The sequence below is a fragment of the Gymnogyps californianus genome, chromosome 6 (genome assembly GCF_018139145.2).
Source record: "Gymnogyps californianus isolate 813 chromosome 6, ASM1813914v2, whole genome shotgun sequence".
Taxonomy (NCBI): Eukaryota; Metazoa; Chordata; class Aves; order Accipitriformes; family Cathartidae; genus Gymnogyps; species Gymnogyps californianus.
Window position 1 is genome coordinate 23,454,960 of NC_059476.1, and position 19,282 is coordinate 23,474,241.

At 43.5% G+C, this 19,282-nt stretch overlaps 1 protein-coding gene across 1 annotated transcript in view; it reads right to left on the reverse strand.

The window, feature by feature from the left end:
* SORBS1 (sorbin and SH3 domain containing 1) overlaps window positions 1–19,282 on the reverse strand; it is a 119,706-nt gene that overhangs the window by 23,643 nt on the left and 76,781 nt on the right. Inside the window, exons 12-20 of the mRNA XM_050899426.1 lie at window positions 18,210–18,261; window positions 17,974–18,099; window positions 15,854–15,968; window positions 12,548–12,631; window positions 8,539–8,604; window positions 7,858–7,959; window positions 6,475–6,524; window positions 3,333–3,508; window positions 210–1,730 (exon numbers count right to left, since the gene is read on the reverse strand). Of these exons, the coding sequence (XP_050755383.1) occupies window positions 210–1,730; window positions 3,333–3,508; window positions 6,475–6,524; window positions 7,858–7,959; window positions 8,539–8,604; window positions 12,548–12,631; window positions 15,854–15,968; window positions 17,974–18,099; window positions 18,210–18,261 (2,292 nt within the window). The remainder of the gene's footprint in view (window positions 1–209; window positions 1,731–3,332; window positions 3,509–6,474; window positions 6,525–7,857; window positions 7,960–8,538; window positions 8,605–12,547; window positions 12,632–15,853; window positions 15,969–17,973; window positions 18,100–18,209; window positions 18,262–19,282) is intronic.

The following is a 19,282-nucleotide window of genomic DNA, read 5'->3' on the forward strand; positions in this document are numbered from 1 at the left end:
TTTCTCAGAAGTGCAGCTGTTAACAAGTCCTGAACAAAAATGCTCAGCAAGACACGCAAAGGACATTAGACACACCAGGGGAAAAAAAACAGAGAGCCAGGGGATGCAAAGGTGGGGAGTAAAAATGCAAGGGTTGTGGAAGAAAACGGGAGGAGAAAGGAAGCAAGACAACAGATGAAGGGACACTGGTAAAGAACACAAAAAGCCACCTCCTAGGTACGTCCCAAGTTCACTTTGCGGGTTGTTGTTTGTGTCCAGGCTGTGACAGAGGGCATATGGAACAGGGTTCCCATTGTTTAAGGAGTCAGGAGTGTCAGCCTGGCCCATGAAGCTATCTCGGCTAGATCCCATGGTGGGGAAGTAGCTAAGCCTCTCCACAATGTCAAAGGAAGACAGGCGCCTGGGGGCTAGAGGCCTGCTTCTGGAGCACAGTTGGTGCTGGGAGTGGTGACTCTTGTCTCCTACGCTTCCCTGCAGCTGTATGGGGTCGTCTGGGTTCTCAGGGCTGGGCACTGCCGGGCTTCCCGGGCAGTCTGGGGGTGGAGCCCTGCAGGATTTGTTTTGGAAGGGCTTTTTCAATCGGAAGGGGAGTGGGCTCATTAGGTAGACGTTTCTGGGGAGCATGTGTCTGTCCCCATAGACATCCCCTTTGGAATCAGGGTTCCTGGAGGCCTGCTGCTGCTCATGCCTTCGGATGGTAGTGAACCTGGTGTAGGAAGCTGGGCATGCGCCTTTGCATCTGTTGATTTTATGCTTCTGAGGCCCATTGAGGTTGCTGCTGCTGCTGCCGCTGTCATTGGATGCATTTGAGAGGAGATCTATCTCATCCGTGCAAGCTGAAAGTGTGTCCATAGGGATGGCATCACTGACATCTGAAGCCGTGTCCTCCACGTTGCTACAGGAGCGGGAGGATTTATCTGCCAAGCTGGCAGCATCCTTCTCTTCTTGGTGTGCTTTTGGCAAATCCAGAAGAAACTCTGCAGAGTAGGCAGAACTCAGACAAGTTTTAGACTGGAGAGAAGTGGTGAATTTGTTTTGTCCAGTGGAAAAGTCTAGCGAGGGCATTGATCGGGATCTCTGGATCAGCTGCTCAAAGGCACTGATACGGGAGGAAACGGTGTGTTTGGGGATCTGCTCTGAATCCTCTCGACTAAGGCTGTGCTCCATCCTGTCCTTTGCTTCATTCTCAAACTGAGATGCAATATCCCTCACGCTGCAGGAGGAGACTGTGCCCAAATGGATCCTGGACCGGTTGATCTGGTGCATATCTTTATACAGCATTGTAAACTCCATCCCACTCTTCCTGGAGGCAGGGAGCAGGTAGCCTTTCCTAGAGTTGGTGCCATACTCCTGCAGGCTCATGGTACTGCCGGATTTGATGGCATACTCCTGCTTCGACTTCATCAACATGTTTTCTATGCTTTCCCCTATGTCTACCATGAAAGCTTTTTTATTATCAAACAAGGCAATGGAGCTACGAAGGTTTTCGCAGCTTTGAGCTTTCTCATGAGACAGCAAGATACCTTTCTTGTCCTGCACAAGAGCAGCTGGAGCTGCTAGTTTGGGTTTGAATTTAGAAGGGAGGATTTCAGTAATGCAGGCTTTTGCAGCTGATAAGGGCTTCTTATGTTTACATGCGTGACCTAACATACCAGCATGACTAGCGCTAAAGGTTCGGCTATTAACTGAAGAGGGTGCAGTCATATGAGCATTCCCACCTTTACGATCCACTGGTAAGCATGCAGAATAAAATAAATACAACCTGTTAGCTTAAGTGCTAGAAAGCTATTGAGAAAGGAGAAAGAACATGCTTGGATTTCATAAAATGCACTTTAAAGAAACAAAAGTTCCAAAACATAAAGAAAAGCAGGAAGAAACTGCACAACAAGCTGCGCTTAGAGGAGTAGGTGAAGTGCTGCTAACATCTCTAAAATGAGAGGCTTGGCTGGAAGCAGATCTGGAGCACTTTGAAGGTACCCTCCTAAAAAGTGCTAAGCATCAGCAGCTTCCAGGGAAGCTGCGGCACCATGGAAAAGGGCAACTGAACTCTGGGCAGGATCAGGGTGTCAGCAAGAATGCAGAGGCACTAACATTGCAAAAATGGCTTAATACCAAGCCTGTAATCACACCTACTATGGTCTCACCACAGTGCTTGCCAAACAGTTTATTCCTGGGAGGGAGAAGACGATCGGTGGCTGACTGTGCTAGCACAAGCAGGCCACATCAGCTGGCCTTGCCCAAGAGCTGCCTGCTTAGAGATTCCCCATACTAGGAATAAGCTGAGTGTCCTTCAGACAATGTGGTTGGCCATGTCTGCTTTAAAAATCAAGGAGTCGGATCAGGAAATTGTTTTTTTTTAAAGTTAGATCCAGTCTGGGTTCAGCTTAGACTGCAGTTTTTAGGTCTGTTTCTGATTTGAGTTCAAACTCAAATGTCAAAATAACCATTCAGGTTCAACTGCAGTTTGGGAAACAATAACTGTTTGAACAGATTTTTTTGTTCAGATCCAGTTTGACTCCCTGCCCTACAGGCCTGACATAATGCTGAAAAACAGCTGGAAGACAGAGACAGAGAGAGACCTTTTTGGTGTGATGTACTATTTTTAGGGAGAGCAGTTCAGAAACCCAATGCATTGCTTCCCCAGTCCTCTCCCCATCTCAAGCCATTTTTAGGTTGAAGCTGGCTCAGAGATACATTCCCCACTACAACTCCCTGATGGGAGTCAGGCTCTTCCTTGTCCTAATCTTCTAGAGAGTCCATGATGGGGGGAGGAAAGGGGAGGCGATGCAGCAGTCTCTGCTGCCTCGCCATCTCAGAGCCTGCAGGGCGTTGCTGGTTCACAGTGTCCCATGCATTCTCTGCACACCCCTTGCAGGCAGGAGGCTGTGGAGCACACGGCACCAGCTACACCAGCGTAGCCAGGCCAGCAGACATGGTGTGGCCTGCTGAGATACAACAGCAGGAAGAGCAGAAAAGGCAGAGAAAGGCTCTAGCATGGCAAGGCAGTGGGAGCGGATGGATAGCAAGGCCAGCCTGAGCAGCCTCGAGGAAGAACATGAGGGTGTGGGGTGTGGCTGAAGTGCTGGATGGAAGGAGCTGGTCCCTGTTGGGAAGAGGAACCTGGATCAGATAGAGGGGTCATGAAAAATATTGGCCAGTGTGGTCTGAGAGAAAAAAGGAGGGAAAACTGGGGATGGCAAAAGGGAAGGGCAGAGGAAACCTCAACTGGCTTGAACAGAACTCTAAACCCTGCAGCAGTTTGCCCCATATCACCTGGCTTTTGACACTCTGTGCAGAATGGAGAAGAGGTTAGTGCCCTGACCACCACCTACCTTTTGTGGAAGCAGAGCTAGAAGGTCGCTTGAGACCACTCAGTCCCTGGAACGGGATATCTCCACCTTCCAGCACACTCTTGTAAATCTGCCTTTCATTCTCCAAGCCAGCAGGGTCCCCCAGTGCTGGTTCTGACTCCCTCTTCACTGCATGGTAGCTGGGTGAATACGTGGAGCTGGAAAACACAGAAAAGGGGGAGGGACACCAGTGGGTTACTTCTGTTTGCTGAGAGCTTCATGCAAAGTAAGAGAAAATGACACTTGTGAACCCAGAATAGACTGTGTATGAAGAACTGGTGCTGAATGAAGAGGTTATGAATACATTGTGATAATGTTCTAGGTTTGGCACTACGATAGCATTCTCCACCTGAGGGAACTCTCCCAGCTCAGTCCCCCAGAAAACAGGCAGCAGGAAAGCACTCCTCCTTCATTTTACAGATGAGACAACAGAGTCACAGAGCAGATGCATGATTTCTTTGCAGACACAAAGAAATTCATTGGCTAGCTGGAAGTAGCACAAATATCTTCCAGCTCCCAGTCCTCTCTCCTTAAACACTAGCCATGCCTGTCCCCTGCTTACAAAGCACAGCTGCTCAGGAGTTCATCTCAACCAGTTCAGCCTCCCAGTTAACACTATAGTTCAAGACTCCCAGAGCAATTTCTCAAGCCCACCAGTGAGGAACCATGCAGAGAAGCAATAGTACGGGGCTATAGACACTACTGTTTTAAATGCCAAAGAAATTCCCAGATGTGTGCAGTTCTTCTCAGCTTTGCCTCAGGCTTCCACTACGGGGAATGAAAAATCCTGGACTCTAGGTCTACCATGCAGATATATAAACAAAATGCTGTTAAAATGAGTACAATTTTAATTTCTTAGGCTTTTAAAGACTGGACATTTATTATAAATCCCTCTCCTCAGTCATGAATTTAAGCACAAGTATGGCCCCACATCTGATTTCTAGATTTCACCGTTTTCTCTCTAAAAAAAATAACTGACAATGCCATGGTATAAATGGCCTTTCCAGGTACAAAAGGCTTACTGAGCGATCAGGCAGACAATGTTTTCCTAAAAGCTAAGCTCTTCTGATACCAGTTCTTGTGCTCAACCAGGCTCTTCAGAATAAGATGGAGTCTTACACAAAGCTATTCTGGGGCCAAAGCATGACTGCTGGAAAGTTTGAAAAAATAAAAAAATAGGGCATTTTCCAATTCATGGAAACATTTTGAAAGCTAGTTTACATCCTGATGTCTAGGAGTGATTAAAATTTGTGAGTGTGGAAATGCTTGTGGTTACGCCTGCTTGTTGTGGATAAATTTGTACATGCATCTGTTTATTTTGGATAGACACTGTACTTACGGGGTAAAGAGAAAACTTTCAAACACATCAGAGGACTGGCTATGGAGGTGGAATTACACAATGTCTGGATCACAAAGAAGATTTTAGTTTCTGGACAAGGAAACCCCGGTCATATGCAGTCCCATAAATTACTTTCTGAAGTAAAAGCTTGTGAAAAGCACCACGAAAGAGAAAGTGAATACTGTCCCTTTTTCAACCTAGGCAATGCTCAAACAGACCCATAGCTACAGAGCTGTTGTGTCTTATGGGGGTTATCCCAGTGCCTCTCTTCGTCAGGTTCCCAAGGAAGCCCTGCCAGTTGCTGCAGGGAGTAATGACTGCCCTGAGGGTCCTCACCTGGGAGGTAAAAGCATTTCAGCCTAGCTGTTAAAAACCAAAGGGTTAAAATCATCCTCCTTTGGGAATACATGTGGGGGGGAGAGAGGAGGCATTTGGCAGAGTCCCTTTACTGGCTGCTCGCTTATTAGGGCCAGCAAGCAGTACTGTATTAGGGCCAAGGCAGTCTGCAAGATCAGAATCAGGTAAACAGAGGGAAGTGCAACACTGCAAAAAAGACAATAAACTCCAGGTATCTTTTCTCCTTGCTCTCTAAAGGCAGGGGAGGGAAGAATGTGCGACTCCGCTGGGCCTCGCTGTTGTGTCCCATTCCCAGCCTACCCAGGTTGCTTCCCCTCCACTGGCTCAGACGCTGGCACTCCTGCACGCTTCAGGTTGCATCAGAAAGGGCACAGACAGTGCTGCCGTGGGCAGAAACCTTACCAGTCTTTGGCAAATATAAGCTATTTATGCTAATCTCTGAGATTTCCATTTATTTTATTGCTCTCTCCCTACCAAAACAAGTCACAGGAGCAACCAACAAAATGCAACAGTGTGCAAGTTTCCCAGCAGAATGAACACAGACAGAAGGGAATGGAGTTGAAAGAAGTACAGGAGACCTCTAAGGCAGCCCCAGAGGGGCGGTGAACACACGTGATATTAATGGGCATCTGGAGAAGAACATGCCTTTCCTAACAAACCATCCACGCAGAGGGGATCACTGTGCCTACGGACAACGTTAAGCACTCAGTCCAATTACAAGGAGCAGCAGGGTCGCAGTAGGAGCTGGCTCCACGGCTCGAGTGACTTAGCACAGCTCAGCATCTTGCTCTGAATTTTTTTTTCATGTTCTTCTTAAAACAAACCAGTTCCATGTACAACTCATTTAGACAGAGTATACTGTTTATTACATATTCCTCTGGAAAAGCAGTGCCACATTAGATCTTTGAGAAATATCGTTACTACTACCACTGTTCCCTTCCTGGAAGCTGGAAAATTATTGCCTTCCATCAACAACATCATTTTGATCTGGTGCACATAACTGGGAGTATCTAACAGGAGCCAATCTAACATACATGTGTAACAGAAACAAACTTTGTTTATTCCACGCAATAAAGTTACTTGCATGAAGTTACAGTCAATTTACAAACTTCATCAAGATGGAGTTAAAGGTCTGTTTGTTTGGTTGGGGTTGTTGTTTTTTTTTTTTTTAAGTCACTGCCTAGCACAATCAGCAATTCTTATCTAGACAATGCAATCACTAATGTAATCACTTCAAAATGCATTGAAGACCAAAGAGCAGATATTGTACCTGGACTCATCTAAAGCATATGTATAATTCTCATGGTACATGCATTTGTCTATATCCATCACCAAAAAAAAAAGCCAACCCATTTCCAACGCCCAAACCCCTGTCCTACATGCCCTCAGACTGTAAAAGAGGCATCAAAAAGCAATTGGAAAACTTACTAGGAAGAATGGTCTGTGGAAGTTTCCAGAGCAGTAACACCTGCTGTATTCTGCAAAAGTCCAAACAAAGGTGTCATTGGTACACACTTACATGTGAGGAGAAAGAAAAAGACTTGCTTAAAGTAATTTTCCGTCTATTGCTTGAATATTAGCCTTTAGGAGACATTGAGGTTTAAGTCTAAATGCAATTTAAGCTGTCAATGTCTCTGCAGAAAAGCAACAATCTTCCTGAGTTCCTTCAGGGCAGTGACAGGTTTCTAGCACAGCCGATGCCTTTTTGCAGCGCCTGTTCTTTTGTCTGCAAATGAGTCATTGTGAATAAAGCCAAAAGCAAGAAGAGATAACCAGCTGGGCCATGACCAGGAGACACATGCTCATAATTATTTCCCCAAGCTTTTTCCCCAACCGGTCACTGCCCGCCTTTGCTTTAAAGGTATATTACATTTCTGCAGCACAATACATTCCTCAGCATTCAAAAAAATATCAAAGCACTAACAAGAAAAGCAATGTTTCAGTTCAGTTTCCTTACTTAAGAGAAGCAATGCCAGCTGCACAGGTTCAATAGCAAAAGCCAGTTCTTATCCGCTTGCTTTAAATCCATCTAACACTTCCTAGGCACATTATTTAAAAAATTGAAGGCAGTTTTAGAAGAAATGCTCTATTTGGTGTCCCCTCATCTATCTGAGGATTGCTATGTAGGAAGGAAAAGCAAATCTTGGGTTTGAAAAAGCAGCTTTTTCAAGTCCTGGTGAAATGCCGCAGCTTCAAAAAAATCAACAGCAACAGAAAAAAATAGAAAAAATGGCGTGTTACCAAATTAATCTATCATTTCATGGTTCGGGTCCTGCAGACCCTCGAAACAGCAGCAGCAGCTGACCTGCCCTAGAAGGCCATGGAAAGGTGCAGCATAAGGAAAATTGTGTAAAATCTCTTGGGAATATCCAAATCTTGGGTAGGCGTGAGCTCCTAGCAGAGAGCAGGGCTTGTATGAAGGGAGGGTAGATGGCAACACGCTTGAAAGGCACGAGATGATGACGTGACGCCAACCAAGAATTTTAAGCTGATTGCTGCTGCCTATTCATGTGAAAAATACAGAGCGTTTTTTTGCAGACACTGAACTCAAAACCCTAAAGGGGGACGGGGGTGGGGGGGCAGCTGAAAGGGAACAGGGGAGGGAGGAAATCACTGTATCTGAAATGGATTTCAAGCCGGATTCTCAGCATCACGTTGTATTATTTCTGACAGCGACACAGCAAGCCATGCAGTCAGAACGGTCAGAACCATTATTTATCCCAACCTCATTTAATAATCATCCAGCAGTGAACAGATTAGAGCAGAGAGTTTGGAAACAGGGATTGGCAGCATGAAAAGAATAGGAAATACCTTCTGTGGCTTTTTATGTGGCGCTTTATAAAGCTTCTCCATTTTTTCTAAATCTGCCTCTAACTCAGTCTGGTAGAGGTAGAGGTCTTTTTCTAGATCAGTCTGGTTAAAGAAGGAGAAGAAGAATGGGAAAATAATGCTTAGGGTTAGGGGAAACCAAAGGAATGTTAATTTTGAAAAAAAAAAAAAAGGCGAGCCTTTTTAATCGAAAAAAGACAAAGATGGTATGGACAATACACAGAAATTCACTAGTAATTAATCATGTTTCAATCATTACAGAGGAAATAGTTTTAGGCATTTAACATTCAAAATTAAGAGATGCACAGGCCTGCTAGAATCTAATTCTACAAACCATAAAGTTATAAAACCCACCTGTAAAAAAAAAAAAGATACTGTAACAATATGCAATATGCTGTTAGTATAATTATCATTGCAAGTCAAGATAGCAAAACCACCACTCTAAATTATGGCTGATTATGCTTTAAGAATTATTTATTAAATCAATTTACTAGCTACTTAATTGTTAGGCTAATGAGCTCAAGCCCAATTAAAAAAAAATCACTCACAAGCACACAAAACCCAAGCAATGCTACAAAAAAAAAAAAAAAAGAAAAAGAAAATCACATACACACATACATACACGCTAGATGCTGTAGTACAACGTACGTGAGACACAATTACCTTTCTATCCTCTCTAGTAAGGATAGAGCAATCTCCAGGAGTATAATCCCAAATCTTTTTTGGAGGCTGATGGAAAGCAGAGGAAGGAAATGAGGAAATGAAGATAAGGAAAGACATCACAGAGAATATGGAAACTGGATTAGAACAGAGGGGGAATACAATAGGGGATTTGCATCAACACTGAAAAGAAATTAAAAAAAAAAAAAACAACAGAGAAAGAGAGATAGAAAGAGGGATAAATCCGCTATAGCACAAAAATCAAGAGATCATGGGAGGCAAAAGGGAGCATACATGCAGTCTGGGAGGGGCTGTTTTCAGTAGTGTTTGAGGAAACACTTATTTTTGCAAGGTGCTCTAAGGGATTTTGGACTCTCTAGAGGGAGCCCACAGCTGGTGGTTAAAGCATTCTTAACACAAAACCAAAACAAAACGGGGGAAAAAACACACAGTCATAAAAAGCATTTGTTTTGCTCATTCTTCTTTTCAAAAGGAGAGGGTAGAACAAGGGCCTTTGATAAAGAAAAGGGAGAATCCTTCCCACCCCCGCCAGACTATGAATACATACCATGTGAACAAATGGCTGAATTTCCAGTGGTGGCATTGTGGGGCAACGAGAATGCAGAGTTGTTATTTTTTATTTCACTAGTTTGGGGGTTTGTTTGTGGGGGTTTTTGGTGGAGACAGTGGGACACATGGAAGTTTGGGAACTAGTTACTTAAAATTCATCCTATAGGTGAAGGTGCCGATTTCAAAACAGGATTTCTGTGTTTGGATGCACATGTAAATAGCAGGGAGGATTATTCAAAGTGAAAGACCTTTGTCCTAACACTCCTATCCAAATAATGCCACACTAATATCCTCATTTTACCGGATATGCACCTCTCACTGATATGCTCAAAGTGACTTTGTTCTTACTTTGTGAAATCAGAATACATTTGCTCTGTTTTCAAACAAAAATAACCTCTGTTGGCTGGCAAGCTTAGCATCATCCTATGTGTCCATACTGACTTCTGTGACTAGATTATTAAAGTGCCTCCAAGTCACTGACAGGGAATCTCCGAGTGTCAAAGTCCATCAAAGGTGAGACTGAGCTACAACACTTGGGTCTTGGTCCAAATTCCTTTCTAGACTGCCTGGATCTGTAGTTTGAATCTGTTCCACTTTACATTCAGACAGCCACTGTGTGGGTGCATACGCTAAATACCTGTTTCTTATCCATCAGATCAGCAGCTGCAGAGGGGTAGGTGGTGTTGCAAAGATTTAGGTTTGAGATTTGGAGGGAGGAACTGGAAGGAAGGAGGTGAGAAGGCAGGACATGCACTCCTTTTTCCAGCCCCCTGCTTCTCCATTTATAGCAAAGAGCTTACTCAGTGCTGTCTCAGGAACGGCTGGGAGAAAGTGCCCTTGTGTGTGATCCCGCAATCACAGCAGAAGACAACTGAGCTCTAGACTGACCGAACGTCAAGTTTTGTGGCTGGCCTCCATGGAGCTGCAGAGCCACAGGTCAGGAGGAAGGAAGGAAGGAAGGAGCGTGTGGGGATTCAGTCTCAGCAGCACACTGAAAAAGCATCCATGCTGCAGAGACTGATCTACCTGTCTGCAGGGCATGCGCCTGTCCATAGAGCTGCCCGGAAATGCATCTGGGATGCTGGTCCAGCAAAGTGTCACTTCAGCTGGCCTAGGAAGCGCGTGTGCTTTCCTCAATGGGGAAAGCCCCATCCTGGTCATTCTGGTATCTTTGGAGAGCAACACCTACAGGCTCACAAGAATCCTGTGCTCCCTTTTACCAAAGGTGTTTCCTGCCCATGCCATATAGCTGCAAATAAAGTCAGAAAGCCAGGGGAAATCATGCCTGTAGAAGTACCCATTATCTCCAGCACTGGAAAAAAAGCTGAGACAATCAGAGAATCTTTGAAAATCCCAGGCGCTAGCAAACGTCAGTTGAAACTCTCTGGTTAGGCATGAGGCTTAGCCACTAGATGGTCACAAAAATCTGGTCCTCTCATGACCGGAATGAGCAAAGCTACAAAAAGCATGCTCTTTTGGCTGTGGTAATGAAGCTCAGAGGAAGCTTTGCTGAATTTCTGTCAGGTTCCAGAGCAGCTAGCTATAAAAGTCTGAGATGGCATCCTCAGTTCAAGTGCCTGATGCTGAAGCACTATATACAGAGTACCACGTTCAGGGGCTGGCATAGTTGACCAAGGAGCATGGTTGCATGGCTTTGGAGCTAGAGCAGGTTGACATGGGATATCATTTCAAGGCAAGCTTTAAGGAAACAGCCCTTAACAACAGTGCCCTGAGCAAAGTGGGGAACTTGTCACCAGAACAGACGCTCTGCTGAACAAGAGATGGATTGCTGGTGTAGCCTGAGATGCCCTCTTCTGAAGTAAGGCCAAGGCTGCATGACTAAAAGCACAAATGCACACTTCTAAGGAACAGATATACCCTCACTTCTAGAAAGGCCCAAGGGCATAAATGTTCTCCTTTCTCTGACACTTTTTCCATTAACTTAGACTAACTCGAAGGATCAAATGAATGACAAACCTTCATTCATTGCAAGAGTATATGGCTATTAATTACACAGCAGCAAAAAGAAGCTGGTTTCCTCTCACTTTGTGGAAATCTTAAACCATGACAACTTCTGAAGGGTTAAATCCTTATACTGACATCACTTAAAAGCCTCAGTGAGGTGGGATTTATCTGACTTCTACTGCCTAGAATTTAGGGGGTCTCACCTCAAACACTGTTGAAGCTCCTTTAGCTTAGGATGGAAGGTCCATAGCTATAAAACATAGTTTTCTATGACACAATGGACTACCCAACCACTGTACACGTTTGGTTTTCAGCAAAAATTACACTACTTCTATGATGTGATCAGACTGGGCACCCAACCTCAGGCAGCTACATTCTTTGCAGAGGAATTTTGTCACTTCTGTGAGAACAAAGACTAGATTTAAAGAAAACCTGCTCTCTGGTGTCCATGTGCAGTTGCCTTTGAAGCCAGTATTGAACCTTAAAATGTATTTCTGTTTTGTTGTACACGCAGGGAAATCTCAGCAGCACTCAAAAATGGTGTGCATGGGCATTTGACAACTGACCTCAAGGAGAAAGGAGAAAAAACCACTGTACTTGAACAGATGTGAGAGGCTGATACTGACCCTCTGGTGCAGTAGGAGCAGCTTATTAGACAGTATTTAATAGTGAAGTTAATAGTGTTTAATCAGTAAGAATCGGGCCACAAAATGCTTTAAAGTCACATTTTTTCCAGTAGCCATGACCACTGGTGTGTTCCCTCCATCAAAATGTCCTTTGTCCTACTGAATAATTAAGCTTTACTTCATCTTCTTCCGGAGCGAGGAATCAAGGCTTTTTCCCCCCATACACACACACACAGCAACACAGCTCCATTTGAAAAGAAAGCACACTGTTCTCGGACTCCTTTGGTTTCAGGGAATGGCAAGGGCTATTCAGCACAGACTGATGCACCCCATTTAGGCAATGGGCAGCTACATGCATAAGGAAATGAGCAGGAAACAGGGTCATGATCTGTTTATGGATAGCTGGAAATTACTGACCTACATTTTACAAGCCAAGGCCAGGAATAAATGAATGATTCTCCTTGACTTAAAGCTACCTATCAGCCATCCTAGATCTTGTTAGGCACAGGGAGAATAAGGGCTTTGAATAAGGGCTTTCAATAATGAGAACAGGGCATTACTTCTAACATTAACAACAAAAATGCAGTTTGAACTATGGTGTGTGAAAAAATACTGCCTTGTTGATACATATGGCTGGAAGGTGGGGAATGTTTGTAAACGGCTTCAAAATACTTAAAGTGGTCACAGAACAGCTGCTTTACATCAGTACCAGGACAATGTTATGAACAATCACATTTTTAAATGAGTAAGGCAGCTGTTCCAGGTTTAGGGCCTAGCAAAGAGATGTGACAATCATTAAAATAAAAAAAAGGCAGGTTGACTTCATCGGTCATTGCAACTATCAAACTTACCGGTTTCCCAAACTCCAATTCCGAAAAGAATTTATACCAAGGTTCATTCTTTAAATCTATCTCTTCTGGGCTTATATCCCGAGTCTAAAGGAGTTGGTGATAGGGGAATGGAAGAAAGAGAAGGATAACATTATGCAAAGAATACACGGAAAGAGACTGTTAGAGATGCAGATCCCATGGTTTCCACTCTAAAATGTAGATATTTAGCCTTATAATTTGGAATTTCTATAGCACCTTTCTCACAAAGGCCATGAACTGCTTTGCAAACATCAGTTAAGCCTAATGGCATCATTGCGAGCAACGTGAATATGAATGAATTGCATTTTACAGATCAGGAGACCCACACAGAGAGAGATTATGCAGCTTGCCCAGAGTCACAGGGAAACTCAGTAGAAGAGCTGGGAGTCAACTAGTCCCTCAGTCCCACTGTCAGACACTTCCATCGAGTCCAAAGCTGCATGTATTTTAAAAATTTTTTTAATCTTCATTTGGTTAAGAGAGATTCAGTGAGACCTGAATCAAATACTGCATCTTTAACAGCACATGAATATGTGAGAAACCCTGTTCTATACACTGCAGAGTGAAAGGTGGTTTTCTAAATCAAAGGAGACACAAGTCAGAGAGTGCGCATCCCTGAAAGATCTCTGAAGGGATGGACAGAGAGACAATATTACTTGTTTCTTCACAAATAAATGTTAGAGAATCAGACGAAACTACAACGAAGGAAAATCAGACAGGACAGAAAACAGTACAGTTGGAAAGGAAATTCCCTTTTGTTCATACAATCTGTTTTAATGAAACAAAAAAAGTTGAAATAGTTGTAGCTGTTTAAAAACACTACTGGTGAGATAAGAGAATAAAGTCCATTGCTGAGGGTTATGAGGTGCCACTCCCCAAAAGACTAGCTAACTCTTGCATTTCAGTGTACCTAGTCTTAGACATAATGGATCTCAGTGCATTAAAAATATAAATACATTATGTCTGATATGCCAGTGTGATCCCAAGTGCTCCATCACGACAAGCAATGAGCCACACACATGCACAGAGGGCCAACACAAAGTGTCCTGATGCAAATCGTCCTGTGACGGGGTTACTGAGGCGGGGGGAGTTCCCAACAGTGCTGGGCTTTGCTAGATGTCCCAGACTGCCACGGCCATTAGGCATCACAAAAAAAGCTCTAGGACAAGAGCTCAGGATTGATGCTGAAAGAGTGGCAATGCTTCAATCTGAAAGATAAATGGTTACATCATGTTTGATCTCCAATGGCCTAGAGGAAGATTTGGCTATTTCTTAAAGGTACAATAGAAGCAATGCCTCCATTTTTTTCTTTACTGCACTCCAACTAAAAGTACTCATCTTGTTATATAACTGCCTTTACATTAAAAAAAAAGCCCACTGACATCAACAGGAGGCTCTTCATTGCTCTGAAATGGTTTTGGATTGGGATTCTGATAGTCACAACTCTGGGTGTGATTACCAGGAGATATCCATAAATCTCCTGCAGCCTCCTTGAAAGATCCAGTCGCTAACCAACGCATTACTGTTGTATTTCATGAGACTGATGGAGACCATGAAGCCACTATTTCAAGACCTTCCTTCTTCTGTGATCTATGGCTTGAAATTAAAGCTCAAAAAATAACATTGGAAGACAGCTATCACATTCTTCTCATCTTCGATGAGCTCTGTACAATTTTTCTCAATTATGCTGATGATGGTCCTGCTTGCGGCTTTTAGACTCCGATTCAACAGCTCAATTAAGTACCTGAAGTCTGAACATGTAAACAGTGCCACTGGTGATGACAGACCTTTTGCAAAGGCTTAAGTACACAGAAGAAGCAGGCCTTTTGCCACAAGGTTTAATCTTGGCTGTTCACTGTGAGACAAAATTGCCACTTATGTCAGCAGAAATCTTGCTCCAGGATGGACTGCAGGAATGGAGTTGTCACACCATGTTCAAACCACTCCTCACTGGCACTTCTCTAATGGGCTGAGCCAATGCCCAGTAGGATCACAAGAGAGTAATCCATCGCCCATTTCAATAGGCGCTAGGATCATGCTCCTATCAGGAGCGACTTTGTTGAAGTCAACGAAGGGACACGGGTGTGAAAAGAAGTTGGTTGCAGGATCTTCAAAGAGTGACAGACCTTGATTGCACTTGGGAGGAAAAAAGAAAGCCCACCAAAATACTAAGGAGAAACATCAGGTCCCAGATCAGACTTGATTCTTACATTTCTATTGATTTAAATTGCTGTTCACTCTTATGTAAAATCCTTGGCAGGTTTTTCAGGAGCATTCCTTTACCTACTCCATGCATGGATCAATGCCTGAGCTGTTAAGGCACAAAGTCCAGTTCACATTTGGAATCTTGCATGCAATTAGCGCTTCTAATTGAATCCTTCAAATTAATGCCTGTTTAGAACAATTGTATCTTTATGTACCAAACTGGCTATTCACTAGCAACCTCATTCAGTATTTTCTAGCACTTACAGTATCACACTTGTACCATTGAAGGACACCTTAAGCAAGCTGTGGTGATTTATGCAGGACTGGCTGACGAGGTTAGCACCACCTCTCTGCCCTGCCCCTTGCCACGTGTTCTCAGCCAAGCCTGCAGAATAAGACTTTAGTATGTCCCCTAGCTGTCACAATTCACAGCATTACTTACTAATTCAAACTGAAATTGGTAACAACTCACTTAATACTCCAGGTTACACACCGCCGTAGCTGGGGAGCCAGCTCACATTCAGTTCTGCCACCCCTGCCACAGAAGTGGCGAGATCCAGCTGAGGAAGAAAGCAGCCCAGGGGAGATGGCCATGTCCTAATGCACCTCAGAGGCATCCCCTGAGGCACATTACAGGCACTCTAAAAATTAGTCGTTCAGTGTTTAAAGCATCAGAGGAACATAGAAACTGAACCAGCCTGCTTTGTTGCATAATGCCTTCAACCCTCCTACACCAACTAATGCTGTGCCCTAGAAAAAGTACAGCTGGCAAAACAGCTGCTGAACAGGTCACAGTGTCAAACATGGATTAAAAACTAGGGTTAGTGATCCATACTTAACACAGAAAACAACACGTCCAAAAGGAAAGAAGCCTCTCAATTCCCCTGGATCTTGCTTTATAGAGAACAAAAATGTTAGGAAGTTATGCAAAACAGTTTTCGAAACAAAATATACGGGAAATGCATCACACGAGTACTGCAATGTAAGCATAAGGAAACCTGTCAGAATGGAACTGAACAAGCACTTGGGGAGTATTTTACAATCACAGGATAAAGCCACAAACTAGGATAAAACAAACATTACCATCTTTTCATTGTTCAGAACCGAGGACTTTCCTGGCTGATAGTCATAAATGCTCCTGGGCTCTGCACGGTATTTTCTGGTGTCCACCTTCTTGTCTGGAGGCTCCCAGTCAGTCCTGAGGAAAGAAAGATCAATTAACCCAAAACACTGTGGTTTCCGTGGAGACAAGCACTTCCTTTTGATACGCGCCTTTCCCTGTTAACCGTGGTTTAATCAGGGCACTTTTTTTAATCTAGGAAAGGAGCCTGCTGCAAGAGGAACAGTTCAGACAGGGCTCCGGGCATATATTTGTTTATCTATAGCAGGCAGAGTCTGATACAGCTCAGCTGCTGAAACCATTGGAGCAGAGGGGGTTTCTTCCAAGTACTTTCAGTAAACTTCCAGACTTCCGTATCTTTCCTGATTGGAAATAGCTTAGTGATGGGCTTCAACTAAGCTCACAAATATGAACATGTCCAAACTTTGAGCAGAACTCAGATTAAATCTCTCTTGCTAAACGTCTTCATTTTAGCCACATCACTGATTACCTGACTACTACTGCTCTGGATTCTGGGGGCACTCTGGGGTCCAAGAGGGGATCTCTTCTAGAGACATGAACGAATTATCTCAGACTAATATATATAAAGATGGCTAAGAGTCCATTGACTATCCAAACCACTATAATTTTGTGCAGTGTTCACATTGGCACAGTTCAGACACTAGTAGTCACAAAGCACTCAGGGTCCATATCCTACAACGTCCAGCTCTCTGAAAAGTAATATATTCAAACACCTCATGCACAATAACCAATGCCCCCCAAAAGCCCAGAAATCAGGCCATTTAAGCTGGTAAACTAATTCTGATCTTGCTCTTGATATGTTCCTGTTGATGGGCAATGTTGTATGTGGTTTCATCTCACCTAGCATTCGCCAAACAAAAGTGAGGCATCTAACCAAAACTGCTGCTCCAGGTTTCCTCCCACTTACGCTACTGACCTGATTTAGGATTGGAACAACCCACTGAGTTGCCCAAACTCTCTCCACTGGCTTGAGAGAGACAGAGACAACCAATTTTTTTTTTTTTTTTTTTTTTAAAGTACAGCAAGATGACAGCCAAAATGACTGATCTACAAACAGCGTACAAATTTCAACAAGGTTAATCTTTGCTGTCTAGAATAAACTTGATTGCTTAAGATTCCAACCCCAGAGAAACTTCTCCCTGGTGAAACACTGTTTTGTCACTAGATAACAGGAAGCACTAATCATTGTAATCCTTTCACTTGCAAGAGTTTTCTCAGAGGGCCAATGTACTATGCCTTCAATTCCTGCGTAAGGAAGACATGTTTTATCAGCAAACTTTGTCTCCTGATCCGGTGGCCTGAGATGCTCACTGAATTAGCAATCTCAAATTATGGCATTGCTCATTTGAGGCAGCAAGTGAAAAACATTAAGAGCATGTGGAAGTTGGTGAGGGAGGGAGGAGCAGTTCAAGAGCTGGGAGAATTCAGCAGGACATAAAATATTCATTGCTCATTCTGCTTTCCCTTCATTTGGTAAACGCATTCATTACTGTTACAAATAGGTTTAAAATAAATGGTAATAAACAAAGCAAAAAACCAGGAGGGAAGTCATCTCGAAAGATCAGAAATGATACCACTAACTAGAACCTACTTCCAGTAAAGTTCATATGAGTGGGACTCCTCAGAGATGGAAAACGTAGCAAAACTTTTACCAAGGCTCAACATAAATCCAAATTTTGCTTCTCCACAATTATTGCTACTTGCTTGTATCCTGAGGTGCCTTTACAGTGTCACACTGAGCCAAGAGTTTTCACTGTGCCTCTGTGGTAGGCACTGTATAGGCATGACACCCAGGGAAACACTCCTCACCCAGCCAAGAAACCGTGCCACAGACTGTGTGATGCCTGGTAGAAAAAGACAGACAAAATGGGGGACTGGGCCGTGACAATGAAGGAGTTCACTGCTGCCTAGTAGAAGAGTCATAGTCAAAACTACATCTCCACTTCCCCAAAAAAGTTTAACTGGAGTTGTGGACCTAAAGCTTCCACCTTTGTTCCCTTCCCATCCACAGCTTTCAGAGATTCTTCCAGTACTGATCCAAATATATCTTAGTTCAGGTCACCTTTCTGGGCTTGATTTCAGCGATGAAGTACGGTTTGGCAGTGGCAAAGTGGCAGACCTCTTAACAACCTTCTCTGAATCAATATTGTCTGTCTCGCTCTTGGAGCGGGGAACTGAAAGCTGGGTTCTACCTGTAGGATAAGTCAAATATAGGAATATTGGTGAACTGGATAGGAGGCAAATAAATACATGCTTTACGTGCCCTGTTTGACAGATTACACAAGAAATGTGAATTACTTACTGTCCTCAGAATAGGAATAACGAGGAGAGTATGAATCAGAGTCTTCATCTGAAAGACAAAAGCATTTTGCAAGTGAGCTGAAAAAGCCCCAAAGAAAAAGCACCAGAGACCCTTTTAATTTTTTCTACTAATACATTGGCCATAATTTCAGTGATATGCCTAATACTTACCACAGGGAGAGGATCCTAGAAAAGAAAATCCCAATGAGGTTTCAATTGTATTTAAATATAATTCCTAGAGTACATATAAATATTAATGTACTACTTACACTAATACCTTTCTCCAGGCTCTCAAAGCACTTTAGAAAACAATCACTTTTTATCACAAAACTCCTCTACAGCAAGGGTTATTAGATCCTTTTTATCAAAAGCTGAAAGAAAAATAGAGGATCTAAAAGCCGTAGTATATGGCTAAAATAACTCATTAGGTGCTAGACACAGTAATAGAGCTGAGGAGTCCTGCTCCCAATCACATATGATAATTGCTGGGACATCTTCCTTGTGTTAACTCGCACACCAAGTTGAAGTATGTTCATCGACTCAGATTATCTTTTAAGCGCAGATAACATTCCTGGCACAAGACACACATGTATACTTGCACCAAGAGACTGTCCTTGTTCTGAAGAGCTTACTTTTTAAATAGGAAAGGCATGCCTATAGAATGCAATAGAGATATTCAAGCAGCTTTAAAAGAGCTAGCAATGACATCAGTGTAACTGAGTGGTGTGGTCTGGCCCCCAAGCTGAACAACCTTCTCTCTTTGACAGTGAAAGTGTTACACTGCATCAACACAGCAATGTCGTTCCCAGGACACAACTGCTGCCTAGGGCCGTGGAATCACATACTTATTCAAAGATAACATGGTAGTGTGTTGCACAAGGCAGATGTGCCCAAAAAGGTGGGAGGATGGCAGCATTACCACCCCCGACTCTACAGGTGATGACCAGAGAGACTTTGACTTGATCAAAAACCTAGCGGTATCTTTCCACCATCTTCAACAGGCTTTGGAATGAATCCTCAAAGAATTGCAGGTAGTAGCAGGGGGAGTTGGGATCAGACGTGGAAACTAG